The sequence below is a fragment of the Rattus rattus genome, chromosome 13 (genome assembly GCF_011064425.1).
Source record: "Rattus rattus isolate New Zealand chromosome 13, Rrattus_CSIRO_v1, whole genome shotgun sequence".
Taxonomy (NCBI): Eukaryota; Metazoa; Chordata; class Mammalia; order Rodentia; family Muridae; genus Rattus; species Rattus rattus.
In genome coordinates this window covers 40,193,886-40,221,454 of record NC_046166.1, presented here as the reverse complement: position 1 = coordinate 40,221,454, position 27,569 = coordinate 40,193,886, and the positions used below count along the sequence as shown (strand labels likewise).

The 27,569-nt window shown below is 47.9% G+C and overlaps 3 protein-coding genes across 3 annotated transcripts in view; 2 read left to right on the top strand and 1 right to left on the bottom strand.

Moving 5' to 3' along the window:
- The first annotated feature begins 12,924 nt into the window (after positions 1-12,924).
- On the top strand, positions 12,925-13,587 carry LOC116915003 (claudin-22-like). The gene has a single exon (XM_032919403.1). The coding sequence runs from the start codon at positions 12,925-12,927 to the stop codon at positions 13,585-13,587; it is 663 nt and encodes a 220-aa protein (XP_032775294.1).
- Positions 13,588-15,076: 1,489 nt separating this feature from the next.
- LOC116914397 (claudin-22) lies at positions 15,077-15,974 on the top strand. Its single transcript, XM_032918624.1, has one exon. The coding sequence runs from the start codon at positions 15,077-15,079 to the stop codon at positions 15,737-15,739; it is 663 nt and encodes a 220-aa protein (XP_032774515.1). The 3' UTR covers positions 15,740-15,974.
- Positions 15,975-16,495: 521 nt separating this feature from the next.
- Wwc2 (WW and C2 domain containing 2) overlaps positions 16,496-27,569 on the bottom strand; it is a 160,599-nt gene continuing 149,525 nt past the window's right edge. Inside the window, exons 22-23 of the mRNA XM_032918623.1 lie at positions 22,324-22,451; positions 16,496-19,153 (exon numbers count right to left, since the gene is read on the bottom strand). Coding sequence (XP_032774514.1) covers positions 19,087-19,153; positions 22,324-22,451 — 195 coding nt within the window. The 3' untranslated portion in view covers positions 16,496-19,086. The remainder of the gene's footprint in view (positions 19,154-22,323; positions 22,452-27,569) is intronic.

Below are 27,569 nucleotides of genomic sequence, written 5' to 3'. Positions count from 1 at the left end.
AAGACCATATCTACCCCAGAGGCCACGCCTTCTAATCCTTCCCACACAGTTCTACCAGATGGGGACCAAACATTTAACTATATAAGCCTATGGGAGGCACTTCCATTCAAACCACCGTACCGTGTCGGGTCAGCACTCGAGAAGCTTAAAGATTTGGGACCATTTTAGATTTCAGATGTTTGAATTAAGAATATTCATCTTGGGGCTGGAGAGATGGCTAAGAGGTTAAGAGCACTGTCTGCTCTTCCAGAGGTCCTGAGTTCAATTCCCAGCAACCACATGGTGGCTCACAACCATCTATAATCAGGTCTGGTGCCCTCTTCTGGCCTGTAGTTGCATACATGCAGGCAGAAAGCTGTATGATGTATACATAATAAATAAATGTTAAAAAAAAAAGAATATTCATCTCGTATTAGTACCCAACACAGGTGCCCTAATGTAGAATGAGATCAATGGACTGCTGCATGGATGAGTAGACAATAGATCTTAGGTGTATGAGTAGGTGGGTGGGTGAATAGTTAAATGGGTGGGCAGATGGATGCTTGATGGGTAGATAAATGGGTTAGTAGATGGATGAACGGGTTGGTGGTTAGATGGATGCATGGGTAGATGGATTAATAGGAGAGTGGGGTGGATAGATAGATGGTGGATGGGTAGATGGATGGACAGACGGATGGATGGATGGATGGATGGATGGATGGATGGATGGATGGATGGATGGATAGATGGATGGATGGATGGAGAGATTGGTAGATGGGCAGGTAGATGGGTAGGTGAACGAAAACATTCAGGAATCAGTATAAAGTATTTCATGTTTGAAATCTCTTTCATAAACCTGTCTCCCCTTAAGAATGAAAATTTCCTCCCAGACTATGCTGACAGAAGCCTGATAAGAGCTACAGCTCTCCTTCCACAGGAGCTGGGCAAAAGCTAACAAAAGCACCGCTTCTGTGCCCGCCTCTCAGCTCCTACTGTGGTAGAGCAGATGGGTCAGCGACCGCAGGAGCCATGCTCAGTGCCCAGAGTCTGGATCCTCTCACCCAAAGGCCAGTGGGTCAGCAGCATATGGTGGTACAGTGTGAGAGAGCAGCGTGGGAGACAGGGCCACTCAGTTGTGTCTCAGGAGAAACAATGGGTTTCGCAGACCTGCTATTGAGCCGAGCTTACCTGTCAAGCCCTTTCCCTGGCACAAAACCCCCAAGTTTAGAAGAGTCAAGTTGTTTAAAACTTTGGACAAGGAGCCTGGTTCAGGTCATGCACAGTAACAAAGAACCCAAGTACAGAAGCATTGATCTTTCACAGTCCCTGAAGGAGGGTTGGGGAAACAAACTCCAAGGTAAAAATAGCAGCTCATTTATCAAGAGCCCATTGTGCGTCGTGGGATCCCACACATTGCCACTAGTGTTCTCGGGCACCTTGTGAATACTTACGTTTTATTATCTATCATAGACCAGGAGACAGGGTGTCACGTTACCCAAGGTTGCGTAGTCCTAAATTACAGAGTTACGCTTTGAACCCAGGGTTTTCTGGTTCTAGAGCCCAACTTCTTAACATTTTCCTTACATCAGCTCGTGCCATAGGAAGAGGCTTGGAGGGGTAACTTGGAAATCTTTGTGATGCTTTTGGATAACACCATTTTAAAGGGAAGTCCTGTTTTGAATGTGAAGTGTCTCCCCCAACACGTTCATGTATTTTTAACACTTGGTCTCCAGCTGGTGGCGCTGATTTCTGGGCCTGGGCTACTCTTTGCAGATGGGGTCTAGCTGGCCAACGTAGGGCCATAGGTGCAGGGCTTGTGAGTCATACCTAGGTTAGGTTCCTGCCTGAAATCTTCACTACCTAGCACACTAGTACACTGAGATGTAACGGAGCCCTCTCACTTACTGTCCCGCTGCCCTCCCCGGCGTGACAGGCTGTGTCCCTTACAATGCAAGCCAGAGTAACTAAGCCTTGCTTCTTCTAACCTGCTTCTGGTCAGATATTTGGTTGCAGCAGTGGGAAAAGAACACAGCCTGGATGGACTAGTGTCTCTTTGGCTCTGCGGCTGGTGGGTTTGAGCCCTAATGACTCCCCTTCGCTGGGGGAGTCAGCGGCTCTGGAATGCTGTCTCGGAATAAACAGGAAGCAGGTGTGTCCTAGGAAATGAATTTTCAAAGGAGAAGGCCGGGGCAGAAAACACCACTTCAGTACCTGGTGTCTTTTGCAGTGAAATGGAAGAGGGAAATTCTCGGCCCTCAACCCTCCCTCGTGTACACCTTTCTGAAGAAAGTTGTGGAACGATCTGTGGAGAAAACAATGAGCACTGTGTCTGCAGACGCAGGTGTTCCTGCCGCAGCAAGTGAACCTTGGTAGGAATGGAGGCCAGGGCTCCCCTCCCACTCCTAACCCAGGCAGCCCTGCCTTGCTTCCTGTGGAACTACATATCTGCCAGAGCCCTGCGCCAGCACTGGGGTGATGTGCTATTTCAGGGGATCCCCCAGAAAGGTCAGCGGGCATGTAATCTGAATTCCTTTAGTATGTTCCAGAATCTCTGAGGCTTAGGGAGTCAGGAAGCAATTAAAACAGCATTTCCCCTCCTTCGCCTCCAAGTATGCCTGTCAGTGCTTGACAGGATAGGGTGGTGGAGCTGAGGAGCCCCACATGGGTGCCCTTCTGACTTCCTTTCTTTTGCTATGATAAAACATTTTGACCAAAAGCAACTTAGAGGAGGATCGGGCTTGATTTAGCTTTATAGTTCTAGGTCAGGACAGGGAAGCAGGCAGAAACTTGAAACAGCAATCATGGAGGATGAGGTTGGAAAGATGGCTCAGTGGTTAAGGCACTAGTTGCTCTTCTAGAGAACCCAGGTTCAAGTCCCAGCACCATATGGTGGCTCCCATCCATCTGTAACTCTAATTCTAGAGAGTCTGATGATGCTCTCTTCCGTCCCTTGGGATCCTGTACTCATGAAGGACACTTAAACTCATACAAGTGCATACACATAAAAATAAAAAATTGAATAAACAAACAAAAACTAAGAAGGACTACTGCTTGCTCTCTCCCTTGTAGGCTCCTGCTTAGGTAGTTTTCCTATACATTCTAAGACTGCTAGCCTAGGGAATGGTACCACCCACAGTGGGCTGGGCCCTCTAACGTCAGTTAGCAATCAAGACAACCCCCTACCAGGCATAGGCCAATCTGATCTGGGGGATCCTTCAATTGAATTTCCTTCTTAGGTGACTCTAGGCTATGTCCTGCTGGGGGTAACAGTCAACTAGGACAGAAATGAAGGCTCATAGACATTTAAATCCATCCCTATAGATGGTTTCTTTAAGCCATTATTATTTTTTTCTACCAAAACCCTATTTCCATATGACACAAAACAGGGATGTGACAGATCTGTTTACCCCCTACCCCCCACCATAGACCCAGGGCCTGGACTGTGTCAGTTCAAGAAACACTTGTGGAGGGGACTGGCTCAGTAAAGTGTCTGCCACACAAGCATGAGTTCAAAGCCCTAGTACCAATGTAAAAGGCTGCAATGGGGTGGTGAGGATGCAGGGGCAGGTGCAACCCTGGAGCTCCCCGCCAGTCAGCCTGACTGAATGGATGGAGTGTGCTCAGCAAAGGACCTGGTCTCACAGAGTGAGTGATTGAGCTCTGGCCTTCACATGCACATACGTTCACATGTATGTTCACATATATGTTCATGCACACACCAGAGGTTTCCAATAGCAGGCCTTTTGGGTATTAAGTGGAAAAATCAGAACTGAGTGGCCCGTGGGGCTGCTCAGACGGTAGCATCCCTCTCACCATATTGCCGTGGGCCCTCCTGGGAGGTGCGTGATTCATGTACATTTAGGGGCCGGATGCCCCTTGGCATGGGAAATGATGCAAATTCAGAATCAACCTTTCGCTTCCTGAAGCCTTTAGCGTTCGACTCTGGCTGGAGAATCTTTGCTGCTCTAAGGTCCCAAGGCTGGTGCTAAAGCAGTGTAAACCTGGAAGACTTGCAGGTTCTCTACAGTGGCTCCAGGTCGGGCCCCACCATGACCTCACCTTGGTTCCGGATTGCGTGGCCCAGGGGCAGGTGCTCCCGCTCCTCCAGCCCTCCACCCCCATTCCCGGCATACATTCAGCACAGGCTGATGTTTGCGTGGAATTTGGTCTCTAACCTGGGGAAAAGGACAAATACTGTGATGGCCAGGGCTTAACTGGGGCTGTGGGTTCCTGCTGAGCCCACACTTGGTGGAAGAGCCCAGGAACCTAAGTTCCCAGGCCGCAGCTCAGTCCTGACCGGAACTTCAGCCAGCTTCTTCTCAGGCCTCAGCTTCTCAGGCCTCAGCTTCTCAGGCCTCAGCTTCTCAGGCCTCAGCTTCTCAGGCCTCCGCTTCTCAGAAGGGGAGCTGCTGTACTGTGTGGGGCCTGAGTCACTAGACACCCACTGCGATGAGAGATGTTGCTCCAGCCTGGTTTGGGATGATTTCCCCTTCAGTTAACTGGAAATTAGCTTAGCCAGAGAACTCGATTAATATTTAGAAAGGATTTACAAGGTAAAGAACCCAGGTAATCCTGAGCGAGAGGTCTTTTCACTTCTGTTTGTGGAATGGGTGGAGGCTGTGCCTCAGGTTAGGACAATTCCTATAATCCCCGCTAAAGCCCTCTCTCCACTGTGGTTTCTAACTTTACATCTACAAAGCCAGCAGATGGTTCTCGTAATGTCAGTGTCCACTGCTGGAGGACATACTTGGAGCTCTGACTCTGGTCCAAGGACTTGCCCTAGCCAATGAATGCCAGCCGAGAGCAAGCAAAGCTTTAAGACAAAGTGGAGAAGCTATTGTGACAAAGGTCAAGGGTGTAAAAGATTAAGGCTGGACACAAACAGGCCTGGACTTGCCTCTTCGTCATAATGTGCCCAAGCCAGGTATCACCCTATTTAAATCTCCAATTCTTCATCTGTCAAGAGGAGCGAATGATGGTGTTTGTGTCATGGAATAAATACGATAACCTCCAATGTGCACTTACAGGTTCAAGCAGCCATGTCTGGACTTTATTGGATGTTGGAAGTTTGAACTCAGGTCCTCATACTTTAACAGCAAGCCCTCTGACTTACTGAACCATCTCGTCTGCCCTGGGATTTTAATCTTTAAAGTCAAAAATATTCCATCTTGTATATATGTACATATGCCATATCTATCTATCTATCTATCTATCTATCTATCTATCTATCTATCTATCTATCTATCCATCCATCCTATCTATCATCTACCTACCTACCTGTCTGTCTGCTGTCTGTCTGTCTGTCTACCTACCTACCTACCTACCTATCTATCTCACTGAATATATTGACTGGCTATAAAACTGAACTAATCAATGCAAGTAGGAGGTAAATGACTTTAAATTGTGTGTGTGTGTGTGTGTGTGTGTGTGTCTCCTCCATCTCTGAGTCAAGCTGGGATATTTTGGAGGTTCAGAACAGGCAGGCTACTCGGAACCTCTTCTGTTTCAGGTAACTCTAGAGTGAACCAGCACAAATCAGGTAGGATGTGTCCCTGGCTGGGAGCTGCCAGTCTCGCCAGCCAACCTTGCCTTTGCCCCAGCACTGGCTGAGACCCACAAGCCAATTCTGCCCTTGGCTTGCCCCTGAACCTGCTGGATGCTGTGTCCCAAGGATCCTAGACTGCAGCTCCAGGCAGTGAACCTAAGGACCATGGTGCCCCAAGGCCAAGTCTGGTGTGTTTGAGATTCGTGGAGAGGTTTTCTAACCTGTCCTAGCTTCCCGGTGATACCTATTTGGGCATATGGGCCCGTTACAGGGATGCTTTGGGTCTGTCTCATCTTGATCAGCTGATGAGGGTCTTGGGATACTGGGAGATCGTTGTTGAACACCAGCCATCATTAAATACTGATATATATATACTCGTAGAAGTTACATTAGAAACAATTACAATTATTAATTCTCAAAACTTATTACATCTTGGGCTTAAACAGATTTAGCCAATAAAGTTCTTGCTACATAAACATAAGACCTGAGTTTCAGCCCCAGAACCCATGTAAAAATGGTTATCCCAGTGCTGGGAATGTGAGACAGGGAGATGCCTCGAACTCAACTGCGTAGCCTGGCTAGCCCAATTAGTGGGTTCCAGGCTAAGAGACCCTGTCTCAAAGGAGATAGGGGTCCTTGAGCGTGAGAACTGATGATACCCTTTAGTTTAGGTTTACTTACACACACACACACACACACACACACACCCTCACACACACACCACACATATACACACTCACACACCACACACACACACACATACACACACTTACATACATACACACACATACACACACTCACACACATACACACTCACACACACACACACACTCACACATATACACACTCACATATACACACATACACACACTTACATACATACACACACATACACACACTCACACATATACACACTCACACATATACACACTCACACACACACTCACACATATACACACTCACACATATACACACATACACACACACACACATACACACACTTACACACATACACACATGCATACACACTCACACTTATACACACTCGTGCATACTCACACACATACACACTCACATTCATACACACCCACGCATACTCACACACATACATACACTCACATACAAACACATTCACACACTTACACATTCACACACACTCAAACACACACTCACATACACACACACTTACACATATACACATGCACACCCACACATACACACTCATATATGTATACACACATACACACACTCACACACAGGCACACACACTCACAAATAACCATCCTCTTATCACTTAGTTATTTTGCTTCATTTTATCATGCCGTATGCCTGGGACTTACTTACATCCATGGTCTCTGTGTGACAAGACATTTGCATGGTGGCTGTGCCCTTGTTCCTAGCTCCCAGTGAGCCATCTGATGGATCATAATGGGAAACCTCACACTGTGGATGCTTGCAGAAACTATCTCCCAAGGTTCTCACTGTCACCCTCCCCAGCTCCCATCACCCAGGGTTCATAGCCCACCAGCTCTCACTTGGAATAAGCTCTTTGGGTGGTTTCCTTAGGAGGAACAATGGTCTAGCACAGATAAGGGACATCCCAGGTCAGCTTTGGGTTCTGAGAGTTCATTCTTGTGCCCCAGAGATCTGTAGATGCCTCTGGAGCCAAGTATAAGAGTCTTGGTCCTCTGTGCTTTAGCCTCATCTCCTATACATCGAGGGACATGTCGTGCCTGAGTCCCTGGGTTCAATTCCTAGCATCACAGACTTCCGGGAGCGTTTCGGGAACACAGCCATTGCTTGACTACTGAGATGGCTGCTACTAGAGGCCTCTGTGCACACAAAAGACGCTTTCATAATTGCCGCCTGTGATGATGATTGGAAGAAGGGAATTCACCCCGAAAGATTATCTTTTTTTTTTTCTTTTACAGATGTCTTTTTCACCTTAAGAGACTCCTATGTGTTCTTTGCAGAAAAATCTCTAAAAATCCCATCAGGACCCTATGAACATTGTGGTGGTCCTGAACTTTCTACTCTTTTCCCTAGACCTCAGGTGATTCCCATCACCCAGGGTTCTTAGCCCACCAGCTCTCACTTGGAATAAGCTCTTTGGGTGGTTTCCTTAGGAGGAACAATGGTCTAGCACAGACCATTGGTCCATGCCGGCCAATCCTGGAATAGGATGATTTTGTTTGCAGCCCACCAGGCCTCAGTGGTTTTCCTACCCCTCTGCAGCTGGTATCACCAGATGAGTAGGGACAGCTGATGTGTCATCAGTAAGGGAAGGCCATTGGCATTGGGCACAGCATCCATGGTGTTGACATTTTGTTCTCATGCTAGAAGAATCCATCAAATCCGTTCACAGTGCAGACATTTTGATGTGTACATATAAAGCACAAGGCATAGCACTGTAGAGTATGGGGCACCAGGAGCCTTGGCTTATGAGTGAGCTGAGAGTTCCTAGTTACTAGGATAAGAACATATATTAAAATTGTTTTTCTTTTTCTTTTGGAGACAGAGTGTTCCTGGCTGTCCAGGCTGACCTGGTATGTCTGGGCTCAAGTGTTTCTCCTGCTTCAGTCTCTGGAACTACAGGCTTTCTTTAATCAAATGGAGTTGTGTTTGGCAGGAAGAATCTCTTTGTCTTTTCTGACATGTCAAAGTGACAGGGAGAAAGGGCAGACCCCGTGGTGAGTACACACCCAAGGTGCTGGCCAGAGAGGCGTGAAATGACCTTTCGTGAGGCTGGCTTCTCTGTGGGCATCCTTCCTGCCAGGTCTCCAACCATGACAGACCTTTACCTTGTGCCTAACAGTTGGTCTGTAACCTGGCCCAGAGCTGGAGCACACACTATGGAATGATATGCTTGGATCTCTAGTGCTTGAGGAATTGTTTTTATTTAATTACTTTTTATTGTACTGTCCATTTGCCTACTGATCTATCATCTCTGTCTGTCTGTCTGTCTATCTATCTATCTATCCATGTCAATTATATCTATCTATCATCTATTTATCTGTCATCATCTATCATGTATCTATCTATAGCAATCATATCTATCATCCATCTATTTATTATCTATCATCTATTTACCTATCATCCATCTATTAATTATCTATCATCTGCCATCCATCTATTATCAATCTATTATCCATCTATTATCTATCAATCAATCATCTATCTATCATCTATTAATTATCTATTTATCTATCAATTATCTATCATCTATCATGTGGGCATATGTATGTGGAATCCGAGGAGTCAGTTCTCTCCTTTGACCACATGGGTTCTGACTGACCTCAGGTTGATAAGGGTTTTCCCTGCTGAGAAATCTCACCAACTGTGGAGGGATTTTTGAAAAAGGATTATTCTGACAACAGGAGGTTGTGTCATTCCTCTGACCTTAGGATCTATAGCTCTCCGATGCCATCTTGTGCCCTTGTCCTGTTGCTCTGTGCTTCCGCTTTTCCTGCACCCCTGTCCCTGCAGTGCTCAGTGTCCTCTGTTGTCAGCTGTAGGAGTGGGGATACAGAGGGGGCCCTGCCCAAGTCCCCCAGACACTGTGAGCATCAGTCCGGTCACTGTTTGTCTGTAGACAGTTTGGTTGTGGTTGGGTCTCAGGTGGTACAAAGGACCCTAGGAACATCAGTTAGTTACAAAATGCAGCTGTGACCACACCACACATTTACTGATGGCCTTTCCAGGTTCTTCCGGGTTCTTAGTTATCTTTCCGCTGAAATCCCAGCACTTGGTGTTAAACACTCCACCACCAGCTCCAGCCTCACAACCTCAGGGTTCCCGTGCTCTTCTGTGTTCCAACTGCTCTCACTATGAGACACTGCTTCACTGCCGGCCCCATGGCCATGGGTAAGAGATCAGAACTAAGTCAAAACAACCCCTGACCCCTTTTTATTCTATTGACAGGCACTTACTATGTGAACCCAGATTGGTCTCAAACTCAGAATCCCCCTGCTTCCTCCTTAGTGGTACTGGGATTACAGGCTGTTCCACCCAAATGCTGTTCCTTCCCTCCTAAACTTGTCCCCCGGATTTCCTTATCGTAAAATAACTTTAACACACCTACCTCTGTCAGCCCCAAGCAACATAGTTCTTCAACTTTTGTTATTTCTATTGAGAAATAACTACGTAGCCTTGACTGGCCTGGAATTCACTACCTAGGCCAGGCTGACCTCGAACTCACTGAGATCAGTCCACATTGGCCCACAAACTTTGGGATTAAAGGTGTGTATCACCATGCCTGGCCTCTTTCAGTCCCTTTGCCTCCCTTTCCTGTGACAAATGTTCCTTCCTTAGCACTGCTTCCATGTGAATGTTTAAATATTTTGGGCTGGTCTCATCTGAAACACAGCAGGCACCCTATGCTCACAGGTATGAACCTGAGGATCTTACATTGAAGGGTGAACCAGGAGGGGCAGGCCAGGTGTCTAGGGGACTGGCACCAGCTGGCAGTGGCAGTGAGGTGTCTGGGGGACTGGCACCAGCTGGCAGTGGCAGTGAGGTGTCCGGGGGACTGGCACCGGCTGGCAGTGGCAGTGAGTGTGGCAAACCTGCCAAGATCTGCAGTTTCATCACCACAAACCCAGTCATGAGCTTTAAAGACAGGAAACCAAAGAGAAGCCATCTTCCCTACACAATGCTAACACGAGTCTCCCAGAATGCAGATCTGGCCAACAGTGTCAAAACAGTTTCCTGAAATTTACTTTTGGCGATAGATTTCCTTTCCAACAATGGCTGCAGGTATTTCCATTCCCACGGGAGTCCTGGGCTCTGGAGATGGGTCCGCAGCCTTCCCTCAGCTGAGCTGACCCAGCCCTGAGCCGATTCGAACCGTGTTTTCAAGGATCACTCAAATGGCAAACCATGAAATTCTCAGAGATGGCTGCTTGTCCTAAGGAGCGCTGTACTGGGATGGTTTGTTACAGCGTCTATCTGTTCTTGTCCTGGGCCAAGGGTTTTCTCCTGGCATGTGATGCTTACTGTTAAAACCGTGACAGGCCCTGCTTAGCTGGAATGGATCTCATGGTTCTTCTCCAGTGGATGCTGACCTTGTGAGTTCCATTTCTCCATCTCTGTGCCTATGTCTGTCTTTGTCTTTCTCCCTGAGAAAGGATGAATACATAAGGAGTAGCCACTGGGGAGAAATATTTGTCCTTTGGCTCAGTGTGCCCTTCCTCCATATTCTAGAGGTGGGAGCCCTCTCTCTCTCTCTCTCTCTCTCTCTCTCTCTCTCCTCTCTCTCTCCCTCCCTCTCCCTCTGCCTGGAGAGATGGTTCAGTGTTTGATGTCTGCTCTTCTAAAGGACCCAGGTTCCCAGCACCCTCATGGTGGCTCACAACTACCTATAACTCCAGTTCTAAAGGATCCAACACCCTCTTCTGTCTTCACACATATGGGGCACAGACATATGTGCAGGCAAACCACTCGTATGTATAAAAATAAGATAAAAATAAATTTAAAGAAATTAAAAACTATTTGTTTACATGGCTGTGCATGTGTGCGGTGTTCAGTTATTTCTGATTTCGTTGTTTGCCAATGCTCTTCCCACTCTCACACAAGGACCCCACAGGGCAGGGTGAGACTGCACCACTGTTCTTGCTCACATGACTCAGATCAGCCCTATAGATCACGCTTGCTTCAAATTCAGAGATCCGCCCGTCTCTGCCTCCCAAGTGCTGGCAATAAGTGTGTGCACCGCCTCAGCCCAGCTGAAAGAGGACTGTTGTGATTGTCAGTGTTTTCCTCATTAGTGGTTGCTGTTTGGACCTTCATTGTCCTGCCAGCCTCTGTAGAGAAAGCTTGAGCCCCATCTTATCTGTCTCTCGGTGACAGGCCCCAGGCCCAGTGCCAACCCTTTCTGGACCATTTGTCTCTGTGTACACGCACTGTGTTACTTTGTTACACTGGGGACATCAATCTAGCCAATGGGATTCTGAAGGAAGGAAACTAGTTGTGGGGAGAGTGGAACAATAGAGTGCTTGCCTAGTGTAGGTTTGAGCAGGAACTGAGCCTTGCACTGAAGAAGAAAAAAGCATTCGTGTGTTGGCAAACCTTTCGAAGTGCTGGGGATAGAACCCAGGGCCTTCTGCACAGTAGTCAAGGGCTCTGTCACTGAGCTGCACCTTTAGTCTGACAGTCTTGGGAATATAAGCTGAGGGCATAAAACAAACACCACCCCCTAAAACTACTTAGGCTTCCTGGGATACACTGGTCTTTAGGGTATCGGTGTCATGAATGATCTTCTCTGGTCCTGAACTTGTCCTGTCTTGTGCACCATGAAGCATGGCGCTTCTCCTTCACTGAGCTGCACTCATCCAGGGTAGGTGCTCCCCTGAAGGATCCCAGATGCTCTGAAGGTGTGGGTGCTCAGAGCGGGGGGGCTGGGCCCTGCCAGAGATGGAACAGCATTGGGAATCTGGAGCATGCGGCCTTTTGTCCTGGCCTGGGAGGCCCAGTGTTCTTGAGGGGTCATGCTTGCCTGAGGTATGTTCTCAAGGTGTGGCCTGAGCCAAGACAACAAGATGAGGCCTCGGAGGTCAGCCCCAGCGTGGCTATTACTCGCATACCAGACTTTTGCCTGGAGACTGACAGGCGGGCGCCTTCACCCCTGCATCTATCTCCTCTGCCTTTTCAGACGCAGTGGTGCGGAAAGCCTTGCTCTGGGCAATGAGCAGCTCCCTGAGACACATCAGGCTTTACCCAGCGTCTCTAAGGAGGATGGACTAAACATTGCTGGAGTTTCCCACAATGCCCCTTTCCTCAGAGTTTCTCTGAGCATCAACCCAGGTCCTTTACGTTTTAATTAGTGCAGGGAACTGCCAAGTCCCAAGTGAGGCCCCGTGACACTCGGAGCATGGGGTGAGCTCTTGTGTAGGTTAAGGATGTTGAGAATAGAGATTATAGGGAAACAGTCTACCTTTCTTTAAAAGGCCTTGTTTTGCATCCCTGAAATCTCAGATGCAGCTATTACAATGAGGTCCTGTTGTAGAAAGAGCTGGCCTTTTTATCACCACTTAAAATCTAATTAATCCATATTGAAGCACAAAGATTTCTGTTGTACGTTAGGGTGAGGGGTCATAGAGACCTCTTTGTTCATCTTCAGACTTATACTCGTCAAGCATTGGGGATATAATTTTACCAAGCCAATTGGAAGGTAACAGATCAAATCCTTATCAGAGAGCCTAACTCATAGTTTTTAGCAGAGTCCTTCACCCTTTACATGAAACACTATATTCAAGAGGAACAAAAACGTATTTCAGAGTGGCCCAGAGAGTTAATGACCAAAGCTTATACTCGGGGCAGCATAGGCTCAGGATCATTACAGCACTGTCAACCACAAGGGACAGCACACCCTATAGAGTGGCCGAGTTGTAACAGCCGTCTCCATGGCTTCCATCTTCAGAACTGCCATGCAATCGGTCGCGCTTTCTCTGTCATTGCTGGGATGGGTTCTAGCCATTACTACCACGTATCTGCCACACTGGAAGAACCTCAACCTGGAGCTGAACGAGATGGAAAACTGGACCATGGGGCTCTGGAAATCCTGCGTCATCCAGGAGGAAGTCGGGAGGCAATGCAAGGACTTTGACTCCTTCCTGGCCTTGCCAGCCGAACTGCAGATCTCCAGGATCCTGATGTCCCTGTCCAATGGGCTGGGGCTGCTGGGCTTGCTGGCCTCTGGCTGTGGCCTGGACTGTCTGAGGCTCGGAGAGACCCGGAAGGGTCTGAAGAGGCGACTGCTCATCCTGGGAGGGACCCTGCTCTGGACTTCTGGTGTGATGGTCCTGGTTCCTGTCTCCTGGGTGGCCCACATGACCGTGCGGGAGTTCTGGGATGAGACTGTGCCTGAGATTGTGCCCAGGTGGGAGTTCGGGGAGGCCCTGTTCCTGGGCTGGTTTGCTGGTTTCTGCCTGGTGCTTGGAGGATGTGTGCTTCACTGTGCAGCCTGCTGGAGGCCGGCTCCTCCAGCCTCGGGCCACTATGCAGTGGCAGGACTAGGAGACCACGGTTCATACCTGGAAAATGGAACTGCACAGCCTAAAGTGTAAGCCACCGGAAGGGCCGGGCTGTGTCCTCAATCAGCTGATTACAAAAAAGGTCTCTGTTATGTTGTTATGTAACTAAATTGTACTCCTCACACTTTCTTCTCATTCAATAACTGCTTTAAATGTTTTTTCTACACTAGAGGTTCTCTTTTCCAATCTGAATGAAGGGAAGTCTATAAGGAATGTATTATGACAAACATTACATAGCTATGTGTGAAAAAAGAACTGTCATTGGTTTGATTATTTAAGCCCATATGTGTGTTGTCTGGTGGTGAGAGTTCACTCTGTGGGAAAGCTGTGTGGGTGTCTGTGGCTGGGAAGGATAATTACTTTCTACTCCTAGAGAAAATACTGACAACCTGCACCCCTAAGTATTAGAAGAGACACAGGCTAAGCCAGTCCCCAAATGTCATCTCCATTGTGGGTCTGCTCGTTAAACAAAAGCAGTTTGTGCTTAGATATTCCCAGGAGCCTGGTGACCCGTGGGGTTTTGACCTGGATGGACGCCAGAACACCAGGGTCCTCTGCTAAGAGCTAACTCTGCTCTCATCTCTTTCCTCAAAAGCTTCAAATTTAAAAAGGGGAAAACAAAAGCAAAAAAGCATTTTAATGTTTCCCTATCTAGATTCTGTCCGTGTGTGTTTGTCAGAAAGAAAACTTCTGTGTCCAATTGAAAAGGACAGACGTGGACTGTATCTCGCCGGAGTGGTGAGCAGTCTAGAAAGCCTATTTCAGTAAAGAAGCAAAAAGCAAAAAATTCCCCCAAATACACAAGGCGGGGCAACTGCTTCTAAGCTAATGCACGTGAGTGAGCTTAACAAAGGCGTGGAGAGCAGGGAGACCTGTCCTTGTTCAGCATTGTTTCCCGTGCTCTGTAGCAAACGTGGCCAAAGACTTCTCCAAACAGGCCCGATTCAAGTCTAGTGGGATTTCTGATAAGATTGATTTATTTGGTTAAGAAATACTTCTCTCTGAACCTCTTTTTCCCCAATGATGGTAACACCCAGTATTATCATAACACACACACGCTGAAATGTGAGAGCTATTTAACTGATGAAAATCTGACAGGTGTAATTAGCACAAAGCAGGAGGAGTTGAACCCAGACCTTCAATTAAACATTTCTTACATTCAGACTTAATTCTCTGACTTGTTAGGAACGCTGGGAACGTGAAAGTCAGGTAAACCTTCACAAAGAGAGGATTAGCACTGCCTGACCCGAGAGGCTCACTGACAAAGTGCTCTGCACAAAACCGAGCCCACGGGACACAAACACGGCCCGGGCCACTCCTTAGCATGACTGGTTCACAGCGGCGTTTCCCTGTCCGCTTCTGAAACCTTTTCAACATGGACTCAAACAATAGTAGATCTGGCAAGCGTCCTCCTATACACACAATGCAAAACTATGTCTGAGCTCCTCAAGTGAGAAGTGTCACATTTTCACAGCAAGCGTGGGGCAGGAGTTGGGCTGGCTCAGGCGCACAGAACGTTCTAATGGGCTTAGTCTTCCGAACGGCAACTCAGTCGGCTGCGCTCCTGCTCTCCCTGCTGGGATGGGCTTTATCCTGCCTCACAAACTACTTGCCACACTGGAAGAACCTCAACCTGGAGCTGAACGAGATGGAAAACTGGACCATGGGGCTCTGGAAATCCTGCGTCATCCAGGAGGAAGTCGGGAGGCAATGCAAGGACTTTGACTCCTTCCTGGCCTTGCCAGCCGAACTGCAGATCTCCAGGATCCTGATGTCCCTGTCCAATGGGCTGGGGCTGCTGGGCTTGCTGGCCTCTGGCTGTGGCCTGGACTGTCTGAGGCTCGGAGAGACCCGGAAGGGTCTGAAGAGGCGACTGCTCATCCTGGGAGGGACCCTGCTCTGGACCTCTGGTGTGATGGTCCTGGTTCCTGTCTCCTGGGTGGCCCACATGACCGTGCGGGAGTTCTGGGATGAGACTGTGCCTGAGATTGTGCCCAGGTGGGAGTTCGGGGAGGCCCTGTTCCTGGGCTGGTTTGCTGGTTTCTGCCTGGTGCTTGGAGGATGTGTGCTTCACTGTGCAGCCTGCTGGAGGCCGGCTCCTCCAGCCTCGGGCCACTATGCAGTGGCGGGACTAGGAGACCACCAGCAGCATCTGGAGCTGAAACAAGCCAACCCAGAAATCTAAGCCCGAGGGATCAGTGGCATCTCTGATCTCACTCAGCTGGACTTGGTAGGCTCTCCTGCTATAATCACCGCTACTCACTGTGCTTTTGATTTCTCTGAAATGCATACTTCCCTCCTGTGGCTATCATCCTCTTCAAATACAAGTTCTCTCTACAACCGGGTAAAGAGCTTCTACTTCCTATTCGGAGGCCAAGTGAGTCAGGACCTATGGATGGAGTCTGTCGCTACTGGGCAGACACAGGGCACCAGTAAATAAAGCATTATCTGAGCACTTCTGTATCGAGAGCAATCATTTGGAAAACAGATGTGACTGCAGATCATGTACTCCCGGTGTCTAAGGAAACTTAGGAACTAAGGTCTCCGTGGAGATTTGTTTAAAATATGTGACAGCTGACGGCAGTCAAAAAAAATCCTTACAGACTCGGAGGTGAGAGAGGGGACTCCTCTTTTTTCAGAGACCTTTCTACATCAGACACATTTATCCACGCCTCCAAGCAGAGCAGGGCAATCTCAGAGGCAGATTTCTGTCACATAAAAGCCCTCCTGTTTCTGTGCCCTGTGCTGCACAGTGGAATGTCCTGCCTGCCTTGGCTCGGTGGCAGAGGTGGCCACAGTGCCTGCTGGGTTGGCTGACTCGGAGCACACTGTCAGCTTGGGTACTTTAACAGGGGACCCCGTACCACCAGTCCTAACGGAAATACCCCATGTTGTTTATGCATATAGTGTAAACAGGAATTATTCAGGACAAATTTCTGGCTTGAGGAATTCTTCATGGAACATTTTATATTTGCTTGGGACATGGTTCGAGTAGATTCTTGTATTTGTGCCAATCAGGGAAATTAGCTGAACAATAAGCAACATTAAAATGCAGTGTCAGGAAACACGTATTCTGTTTTAGAAAAAAGAAATCACTGAGTGTTTTCCATCCACAGACACAGGGCAAGTGCAGCAGTGGGAGTTAATCCGGGTGATGTATTTGCACACTTTTACAAACAGGACAAAGGAAAACAGAAACATATTCAGAATTTAACCTGATTAAATATTTAGTTCAGTCCTGAGCTTCTCATATTTAATACAACATAAATACACGGCAAAGAAAGTTTAAATGTATTTACTTTGTATGCTACAGAGACTCAGCTAAACTTCGTTCATTTGGCAAGTTAATATTCTTTCTGTACCTGTAACACTTGAGTCTGATATACAAAATTGTAATATACTGATAATCCAAACTTGAGAGCTAAATATTAAACTCTTTTTTTACCCTGTGCAGAATAAATTCTAAGTTTAAAATATTTTTAATAATATTAAAATTTTTATTTGTCCATATGGTTTTGTGATCAAGTTAGTAAAATGTTTTTTCCTTTAATCATTTGGGTCAATACAAATGTGACAGACCTACAAAAAGCTGCCTGTAAGTACACAACACTACTGCCGACTTTTAGAGTGTGGGAAAGATTCTATCAGAATGAATAGCTTCTCTCATGTTAGAAATGAGCATGTTTTATAAAATAAAACCAAAGTCCCTCAGTCACAACTCTGAACTACCAGCCTGAGACACAGTTTATTCTTTAATACTCATCTGAAACTTTTTGTATTACAAAAAGTTAGTGATAAATTTGATGAAGATCATAGAGTTGTAAATACTCCAATATAGCCTCTTGTAAGTCCGACATTTAAGATGGCCAGAACCAAACTATATATTAAACAGAACATAAATAAGACCGTAAATAAATAAATGAAGAAAAATAAAATCGTACGGTACAACTACACAAAGTTCTATGAACATTTTCATGGGTCAAACTACGACGCTGAAGACAGCTGACCTTCATCTAGAGCTGTATTAAGTCAACCTCTGTGCTCAACTTAAGCTTGACCAGGAAGGACGGCACGCCCCTTCCTCCGTTCGCCTACACGGCAAAGTGGTCAGCACAGGAGTCTGCCCTCAGGCCCCCACCAGGCTTCTTTTTGTTCCCAGTGGGGTCCTGTCCAGTTACATCCTCTAAGCTGTGGAACATTTAGAGGGAAATGACTGTGTGTTAGGTGCAGTAACTTGATAGCTGAAATCCTAACGAACTCTGATTCTGATAAAAATGAACTTTCTAAAATATACATCGATTCCAGAAGATAAAAATCCTTACCAGTGGGGATTCCAGCAGAACATAGCTTTTTTTAAACAGAATTTTTTCTTGCCTTTCTTCTATTAATTCCTATAAAAATTATTTTGCATTAAAAAAATAAAAATAATTTAGCTTGCTATATAAGATGGCTCACCAAAACACGGCTTCTTCCAGTATGATGGAATGAGTAATTAAATTACCTAAAAAAGTATTTATTTTAACATGTTTATGCTGGCTAAACTATACTGAGTTTTGTTGTTTTTGTTTTTTTAAACAAGTGCCCGGGGTCTGGGAAGTTAAACCCAGCCAGGAGAACACAGCACTTTGACCAATTCCTATGTCAAGCTTGTGTGTCCACCCAGAATATATATATTTTTTAAATGATCCACACTGACTACAAGTGCCCTCAGCCACACTCTTTGTTTCTGCATTGCTGACAGAATCCCCTGAGGACAACAGCTACAAAATAACTTCTAGTGAGTGTACGAACCCGATGACAAACTCTGGCAAGTCTGATCTCATCACGATGCGCCCTGTCCTCAGCTCTCCTCAATGCTGTCCCCTCTGCACTGCCTGCACTGTCAGAGGCCAGGGCCACCACGATCTCCCTGGCAGGCCAGACACTGACATGAAGCCGGGCAGATTCAGCCTGTGATGGATTGGCTGAGTTTCCTCAGTGTTTTTGAAAGCTGCCCCTCCCCCTGCCCCGACTGCAGCTCTCTACAGCGGGAGCTCACCCCTGCTTCTCATATGCCCGCCCTCAGCCTCAGACAGAAGCTCGCTTGAGTGCACTTCGATGGAGTGAGTCGATGGAGTGAGTGGCTCTCTAGTTCAGGGTACGCTGTGGCGAAAGCTTCAGGGGCTGCCGGACAGCTGCCGGCCCAGTCGGCTCAGCGGGCAGACACTGGGCACCTGCTACCTGTGTTCCAGCTACAGTGAAGCCCAGTGCTAACACAGACTGTACGACACTGTGGACCAGATGACCCCATTTTTGTTAGGTGATTTGATTTTTTTTCTTCTCAAAGCACGTAAGAGTTACATTCAAAGTAATTTACAAATTAACCTGATGAAACGGATGTGAATGGAAGCTCTTCAAGGGTTGACAGTTATGTTACAGGAAACACAAGCCCCAACCCCAACAAAAAAAATAAAAAACAACAAAAAAGGGAATAGTCAGTCTTTGACCGTCCCTTGGAAGTAAGCAGCTGAGAAGCGGTGTTCAGTCACAGGGTCACACGTCATCAGCCGGCAGGGACGGGATGCTGATCTTTGCTCGTGTGAAGTAGGCAATCTTCTCCCTAAAGGGAGAGGGAGACGACCACTTTAATATGACGCTGGAAATTCTAAGACGTCCAAGGCTACAACCCCAGACTCTACACTTGAAATCACGAGAGTCTTTGTTTTAATCAACTTTCTTTTTACAGCTGTTTTGTATTTAGTGTATGTGTGGGGTGCACACGATATGGTGTTGGTGTGGAGGGCAGTCCCTTGTGGGAGTCTGTCTTCCCCTTCCTTCAGGCGCACCCTGGGCAATGGACTCAGATAATCAGGTGAGGTCACAAAGGCCCCTTCCCTCTGAACCATCTCGCCAGGGTGAGTCTTCAGCTTACACTTCCACATTGCTGTTCATCACCAAAGGAAGTCAGGACTGGAACTCACACAGGGCAGGAGGCAGGAGCTGATGCAGAGGCCATGGAGGGATGTTTCTTACTGGCTTGCTTCCCCTGGCTTGCTCAGCCTGCTCTCTTACAGAACCCAGGACCAACACCAACCAGGGATGGCACCACCCACAGTGGGCTGGGTCCTCCCTCCTTGATCACTAATTGAGAAAATGCCTTACAGCTGGGTCTCATGGAGGCATTTCCTCAAGGGAGGCTCCCTTCTCTGTGATAACTCCAGCTTGTGGACACACGAAACCAGTAGTCAGTACAGCTATGATCTCGTATTTCTTAGCCAGGGTATAAGATTCAAAAGGGCCAAAATCCTGAACTGAAGTTCCCAGAGACCTTATAGAATCCATGCTGACAGGAACTTGAAAACTAACTCACACTAAGCAGACATGCTCATCTGTGATGGGAGAGGCGTGCCCACGTTCTCCTCAACTGCTCTCCTCCTTCTTTCTGAATTTATTCATTACATTTATTTATTTATGGTGTGTGTGTGTGTGTGTGTGTGTGTGTGTGTGTGTGTGTGTGTGTGTGTACGCATGTGTACACCCCCTAACACACTAGCAATGGTCCAATGGAGAAAACCAGGAGCTCGGTTGATTATACTGAGGAGTAAGGAGAGGGAAGGCTGAGTGGAAGCAGGGCACTGGACAGAGTTGCTTTGTGACACAGCGTCCTTCACCACTGGTTCCGTTCCTTAAAGGATGAGCTAGTATGTTAGAAACGGTGAAGAGTGTGGTCATGAAGTCTGGGCAGCCACAAGCCCTGCTGACACCTGCAAGGATTTAACTTCATGGTCAGCAGCAGTGCCTACCTTAGAGTCACAGAATCCTTGTTGGCTGGCCTCACCTTGGCAACTTGACACCCAGGGACACAAGAGGCTGTGTAGGGCTGGGCCTGTGCCCCGCCTGCGGCCACCCCTTGATCTCTCATTGGCCCAGGCATCACAGAGCAAGTGTGGCTGTCACAGATGTCACACAGCCCCCATGTGATGGTGGGCCTTACCGCATTCACCAAGCCTCACCACTTGCCTTGTGATACCAATGGGTTGGTTTCTTTGTTTTTTAAAGAGAGATCTGCCAGTCCTACTTTAATGCTGCTGCGATAAGAGGCGTGTGCCACCACCCCAGGACAGGTATGTTTCTTACTGGGAATGGGAGTGCTTCTGTATTCTTTTGTGTTTTAACAATGGGAAGTTGTAAGATTTTCCACAGCTGACAACATTGCTTCTTGGAAGCATCCTGAGCAGGAAGGAGCCCTGCCACCACTCCATGCTAAAGCACCGAGAAGCAGCACCTCCTGCAAGTGCCACAGTGGCTGTCCAGCTCAGTGGGCAGGGAAGGCATAGCCCTTTCCCTTACGAGGACCTTCCACACCTCCGCCTCCTGCGCCTGCGCTGAAGCTGCTGAGAGCTCACACCCACGCCCGTCCCTCTTCAGCGGATCTCACCTTCAAAGATCTCCCCCTTCCCGAGTCCCCCTTTCCTGCTTCCACATAGACTTTCTTCTGATTTCCTCCACAACCTGAAAGCCCTTTTTATATTTCCTTTTACATTTATTTTTGTGTGTGCACACACATGTGCATGTGCGTGTGTGTGAGAGTGTGTTTGTATGTACAGGTGAGCAGTGCATGTGTGGAGGTCAGAGCACAGCCTATGGGAATTAGTTTTCTCTTTCTAGCGGGTGGGCTCCAGGTACTGAATTCAGGCCATCAGGCTTGGTTGTGCACCTTTGTGCACGGAACCATCTTGCTGGCCTAAGCTTAGTAGCTTTCTAAGGACCTCTCTATAAAAACCTAAGTCAGAGGAAGGCGACCCTTTTCCTATGACCCTCCTATCTGATATGATCATCTGACATGATCTCTTAGGCCTATGAGGCACAATCTGTGGACATGTTAGTTCTCTTTTCTGTTATGTTTCAGGGCCCAACAGTCTGTCCTTGCCAGTCCTCCGTTCTAGGACCTCACCCTCTGACCCTCCTGAGCACCCCTTGTTCTGTGGGGATCACCACACTGCATCTCCGTGATAACTTCCCACTTTAACCCTGCTTTAGGGCTTGGTTTCTGACTGTCCACTGGCTGGAGGTGCCATGCTGTCTCTCAGGACGGTCAATCCAGGCAGGATGCAGGAAGTCCCCACTGTTACTTGTCTCCTCTCCTCTGCTCTCCACCTCCGTCTTGTTCCCCACTGTGCCCTGAATATCTGCTCACAGGGTCCCTACTCAGAGGCCTGGCTACCTCAGCTCCCAGAGTGGGGGTCTGAGTCCTGCAGCTCTGCCACACACGGCCACCACAGCCTGTGCCTGGAGACCTGGTGGACTCTGTCCGCCATGTCCTCCAATGACGCCTTCCTTTAAGTTGACCTGGCACCTGCACACCAGGCCCCACAGACTAAGATTCTTCCTAAATGCTCTCGGAATCCCTGCTTAGCCTGTGAGGGCTCCACATGGCACTGTGGTGGCTGCGGACTCTGTCTTCTCCCACTGGAGCCCTCTGTAGAGCAGGAAGCACACGTTCTCTTGCTGTACTGTAGGGAGCAAGGTGTGTGTGGGGAGAGACAAGGATACCCAAGGAATGTCCAGAAAACGAGTGAGCAAAGCCCTCAAAGGTCTGCAGTGTCTGTGTACCTTTCCAGGTCCTGGGACAAGCTTTCTCAATGAGACGCACTCGTGATAATGGGGTGGGAGGTGTTTCTGAGTCCCTGAGAAGACAGACTCTATTATGTCTAGCACCTCCCAGTGGGCATGGCCTCAGGATGGAGCACATGAGGGACACCACGTAGCTGCCCCTGTGCAGACATCTACCTGAAGGACTGCACCTGCCGAGGCTCCTTCTGGCTCTGCTCCCGCAGCCGGCACACATCCTTGGAGACCTGTCTCATCAACCTCTCTGCGCTCAAGTCCTGCTTCTGCTCCTCTTTTGTCTGCTCAGCCTGGCAAAGGAAAAACAAATTGAAACCTGAAGGCTACAGGGCTAAGCTGGGAGGCCAAGCTGGGCAGTCAAGGGTGTCTTCAGCTGGGCAGCAGGGACAACACCCACACACTCAGCTCCTGCCAGAGGGCAGAGGCGCCGCCTGATCCAGGGTGAGTTAATTTTAATCATGTTTACGATTTCTGCATCTGGAAAACCTAAGAACTCTCAAAAACAAACAAACAAAAACAAAACAAAACAAAAAACCCAGACCAAAAGAGCAACAGCGAACCCAAACAACAAAGCATAACCCTCAAACCCCAGCAGGCTCTCCAGGAGGCCGGGCCTCAACTCCAGCAGGCTCTCCAGGAGGCCGGGCCTCAACTCCAGCAGGCTCTCCAGGAGGCTGAGCCGGTAACCTTTACCAAAGACGCCTGCCAACGCCTTCCGCCTTCCATGCCTGTCCCCCCATGTTAGCCAGGTTAAAAGCCTCACTGGTGTACAACCAGCTACTAAGCAGTATCACACGTGTAGAGCTCAAAGAACCTCACAGGAACCTTCTCAGTGTCCGCCCTCCCCTAGGGCCCTTCTGGAACCAAGTTCTCACTGCGACTAATCCTTTACTAAAACCCATTCTCTGTGTCACTTACCGCTGGTGACACGGAGATATTTTGCTATATGTATATATTTCTATTATATATTAAATATATATACTTTATACAAATGGACCAGTAATATTGCTCACTAATGACAGCTTCCACATCTCATTCATTTGGTCACCTAATCATCAAATCCATATTGATGGCCTTCAGTAAGAAGAGTTAGTGGTGAAGACGGCAGATTGAGGCAGTCCTGTCTACTTTCAAATTCCCCTTTGCTCACTTCCTAGCTCAGAGTCTGGGCAAGGGGCCTGCTAGCTCTGGGCCATAGTTTCTTTGTAAGGACTTCAAAGGCTTGTCTGGAGTGTAAACGAGCCAGGCCACCCAAGTCCTTCGGCATCGACTGGCCACTCAGCCTCCTATCTCCTGTTTACTTGGTCCTGTCAACATTTCCTGCAGGCTACAGTCAAACACAAGGTAGGGCAGGGCTGTGAACAAGACAGACAAAGTTTAACAAACAGAGAAAAAACGAGAGAGAAGAGTAGAGAGCGTAATATGTATAAAAATTAAAAAGTGCTCTTTTCACTCCAAGTGACAGACACACTCCCGTTGTCACTGTAGTGGGACTGCTCATTGGGCTTCAGCCACCTTCCCCTCAAATGGAGTCTCCTCAAGGTCCTGGTCGGCCTTGCCCTTCCTCAATAACCATTACAGAACTTGCTTAGTTTCTGCTCCCCCCACAATGAGAGACCAAGACAACAATATTAGTATCTTTGCCGTTTTTCCAGGTCAGCCTAACTTTCAAAAGTGCTAGCATATACATATATCACTTGAAGGGTTTTTCCTTTTTCCTTTTATTTTTAAAACAAAACACCACCACCCCTGGCACCCAGGCCCTTTGGCATGTTGACAGAGAGACACCTGAGGAAGAAAGATTCCTGCTTCTTAGAAGAACAGAGTCCCGCTCAGGCTACCTCTGCCAGGAAACCAGCTATTCTCTATGCTCCCTTCAGACTGCAGAACGGGGGACTGGCCTTCAGTTTCAGGATGGGAGCCTGGCCTGCAGAAGGCAACACTGGAGATGGAGCCCTGGGCTCAGGCACTCTAGGCCAGCACTCTACATCCCCAGTCTCTCCTTGAGCTACATTCAAACTGGGAAGGAATGATCGCCAAGGTTTCCAGGCAGTTCTGAGCTCGGGATCAGATTCTGCATTATATACAAGACCTCACCTTGTGTGCTGCATCTGTCTGTGAGCAAAGCACATGCAGCGCACAGTGGTAGCCAGCTGCTAGCAAGGGAGCCACCCTCAAGGCACCTGAAGGCCCACACTTCAGGACAGTTCCTGGGAATGGAGAGACCAGGGCAGCACAGTGCTTTACACCAGGATGTTAGGAGCATTCAGATTGATATTCCTGGAGCTTGCTGCAGCCCAGAGCACAGGGTCTACGGGTCCTCACACCATGGTCCGTGTGTGTCTCCCCTCAAGCTCCTCCACCCCCGTCAGTTTCTCATCAGTCTGCTGCTCTCTTCCTCTCACCAGTAAATGGAGATGCACTCACTCCTTGAGTCTCAGACGGAGTGGCAACAGAATGGAAAGTAGATTGCAAAGGGCTAGTGAGCTTTAAGGACCCTATACAGACGGTCACCAAGGAGAGGGGACTCATAGGGCACTATGACAAGGAAAAAGCAAAGGAGCAGGGTCTGCACCAGGCCCCTGGAATCCACACCTAGGCTGAAGACACCAAGAGTGACCATTTGCACTACAAGACGCATTTTTACAGCAACAACTGTCCAAGGTTCTGAATTCACTGGCTGTTGGGTTTTAAATTTCCTCCATTTTCCAAGCACTGACTAGACTACAGAACAGATCCAAGGGTATCATGGGTGTGGAAGGAGAAGACCTTAATGCTTGATAAATCTTGAACAATCCAACAACAGAAGAAACCCCACAGAATAAGAGTGAAACACAACGTTTAAGCATCAGAAAATAGTGAATTGTGACTCTTAAAGTTCAGAAGGGGCCTTCATCCTGTTCTGTAACAGAGATACTAGCTATATCTGTCAGAGCTCCTCTGACTGCTTTGTGGGATAGATAATGCCTGACCTTGGGCTTGGAAGGAGCCTCCCACTCTAGGCACCAGGCGTACACAATCAGTTTGCACCATCCTTTCAAATAGCGCCTCTTGGAGAAGTCCACAGGCATCCACTGCGCCTTCAAGACTCAATAGTCAGCCTACGCTGCCTCAGCTCCAGTGAGGGAGGGCGAACAGCCATGGCAGACCCACGACCAACAGTGTACAGTTCCAACTTTCCTTCTCCACGTTTCAGTCCACCTCCACCTGGAGTTTATTTTTACATGCTGTCTTAGTCGCTGTTGCATTGCCATGACCGATACAGCTGTTATTAGGTAAGGCATGTACCTGGGGCTGGCTTACAGTTTCAGAGGCTCAGTCCATGACCATCACAGCAGGGAGCACGGTGGCAGGCAGGCACTATGCTGGAGCCGGGGGTAAGAACAGAAGCACCTACAGAACTGTCCACAAACCCTTCTCAAACCAACCCTCAAAGCTCATCCCCAGAGACACCCCGCCTCCAACAAGGCCACACCTCCTGACCCTGCACAACAGCGCCACACCCTGACACAGAACTCCCTTAGTGAGCCATTCTTATTCAAACAGCACAGGCTGAGCAGAGACAGAATGCACCTGTGCTCTGTGTGGCAAATCCATTTTCTGGTGCGGGGAATTAAACCCAGGCCCACATGGACAACATAAAATGCTCTACCATTCAGCCACATCCCCAGTGCATTTCCACTCTTCATTGTCCTCTGACTGACATGTCTCCTGCCCTGCTCAGGAGTGCTCTACACATGTGCGTCCTTTCCTGGGCTCTGTTTAATAGAGCGAGTCTCAACCTGTGGGTCACGACCCCTTTGGATGTTGGATAAACCTTTCATAGGGGTCACCTAAGATCCTTGAGAAAACACAGATATTTACATTATGAATCAAAACAGTAGTAAAATTACAGTTATAAAGTAGCAGCATGAGGGCTGTTAAGTGTCACAGTATTTGGAAGGCTGAGAACCACCGACTTAATACCAGTCTCCTGCCTCTTCCGACTTCCGCACTGTTGAACTACTCGTGATTACTTTAGTAAGTCCTAACTTCTGCAGGGTGAATCCCCTCCCTTCTTTTTCTTCAACATCTATAAAAAAGTAAATAGGCATTTAGCTTGGAAATAGACTGGATGGGACGTTTTAGGGAGACAGTCACTTGTGTCCTAGTAATTCTTCTGTATTAGTGACTGATAAATTATGGTCTATCATCTATTTTTCAAGTGAAGTTTTGCTGGAATACTGCCATAGTCATGCACTTACATTTTTTATTATTTTATTTTTAAACTATGTCTGTGGGTGGGTATGTGCATGTGAGTGGCAGGATTTGCCCCACCCCAGCTTTGCTGCAGGCAGTTGTAAGCAGCCTGCCTGGGTGCTGGGATCAGAACTCCGGTCCTCTTGCTGAGCAGGGAGCACTGCTAACCTGAGCCATCTGTCACCCCTTCCTGACAACCCCTTCCTGACAACCCCTTCTTACAACCCCTTCCTGACAAACCCCTTCCTTACAACCCCTTATTTACAACCCCTTCCTGACAACCCCTTCCTTACAACCCCTTCCTGACAACCCCTTCTTTACAACCCCTTCCTGACAACCCCTTCCTTACAACCCCTTCCTGACAACCCCTTCCTGACAACCCTTTTGGCTGCTTCGAAGGGTGACTCAGGATGGCCTCGAAGCTAACCATATTCACTAAATTACCCTTTAGAGAAAGGCATCTTGAACCTGTTTTATTTGAGTGTGGTAGGCACTGTAAAGTTTGTAATTTTACCTACAATGCATACCAAATTTCCTACCTGATACTATTCATCGATAATGTTACGAATGTCAATACTTAAGTTTTACAGTTCTTTCTGGCTGGCACATAAAACATTTTAAGGGTTAAATACAAAGCTTTCACCAGAGCTCACATGCTGGAATTTAAGGTTGTGCAGCCTGCGTGGAGGGACTGTGTCTATGGAGGGTGCCTGAAAGGTCAGACGTTGGCCCTGACCTCTAGCTCTCTGCTTCCTTCTGACTTGAGAAGAGACCCACCCACCCCCACCTCCACCCAGCATCCTCTGCGTGTTCAGGGACCATGCAGCCACTGCCTGAACCCTCCGAGGCTATGAGACCAAACGTGCTCCTCCTCCTTTGAGGTGCCCTCTGTTATGACGGCCTAGCTATGCAATGTGACTCACATGAGGGTAGAGCGGGTTCCACTCTGTGTTTGCACATCTTGCTAACACCTGTAAGAACATGGCAATTTTTCCCACTCAGATTTTTTTTTTTAAATGTAGGCATCTGTGCTACCAATAATCACCTGCCAATAATTACAGCTTTCTTTCTGTTCGGTTGTCTTGCTTTTCTTAGGGTGCTGACTGCAGCTGTTAACACAGTGCCGGTGTCTGTCTGTGTGGTGGTGAGCGGCCCCCACAGACTCATAT

What these genes read in the sequence shown, in the direction of transcription:
- LOC116914397 (XM_032918624.1), top strand. Translation starts at nt 15,077, where the DNA reads ATGGGCTTAGTCTTCCGAACGGCAACTCAGTCGGCTGCGCTCCTGCTC.
- LOC116915003 (XM_032919403.1), top strand. Translation starts at nt 12,925, where the DNA reads ATGGCTTCCATCTTCAGAACTGCCATGCAATCGGTCGCGCTTTCTCTG.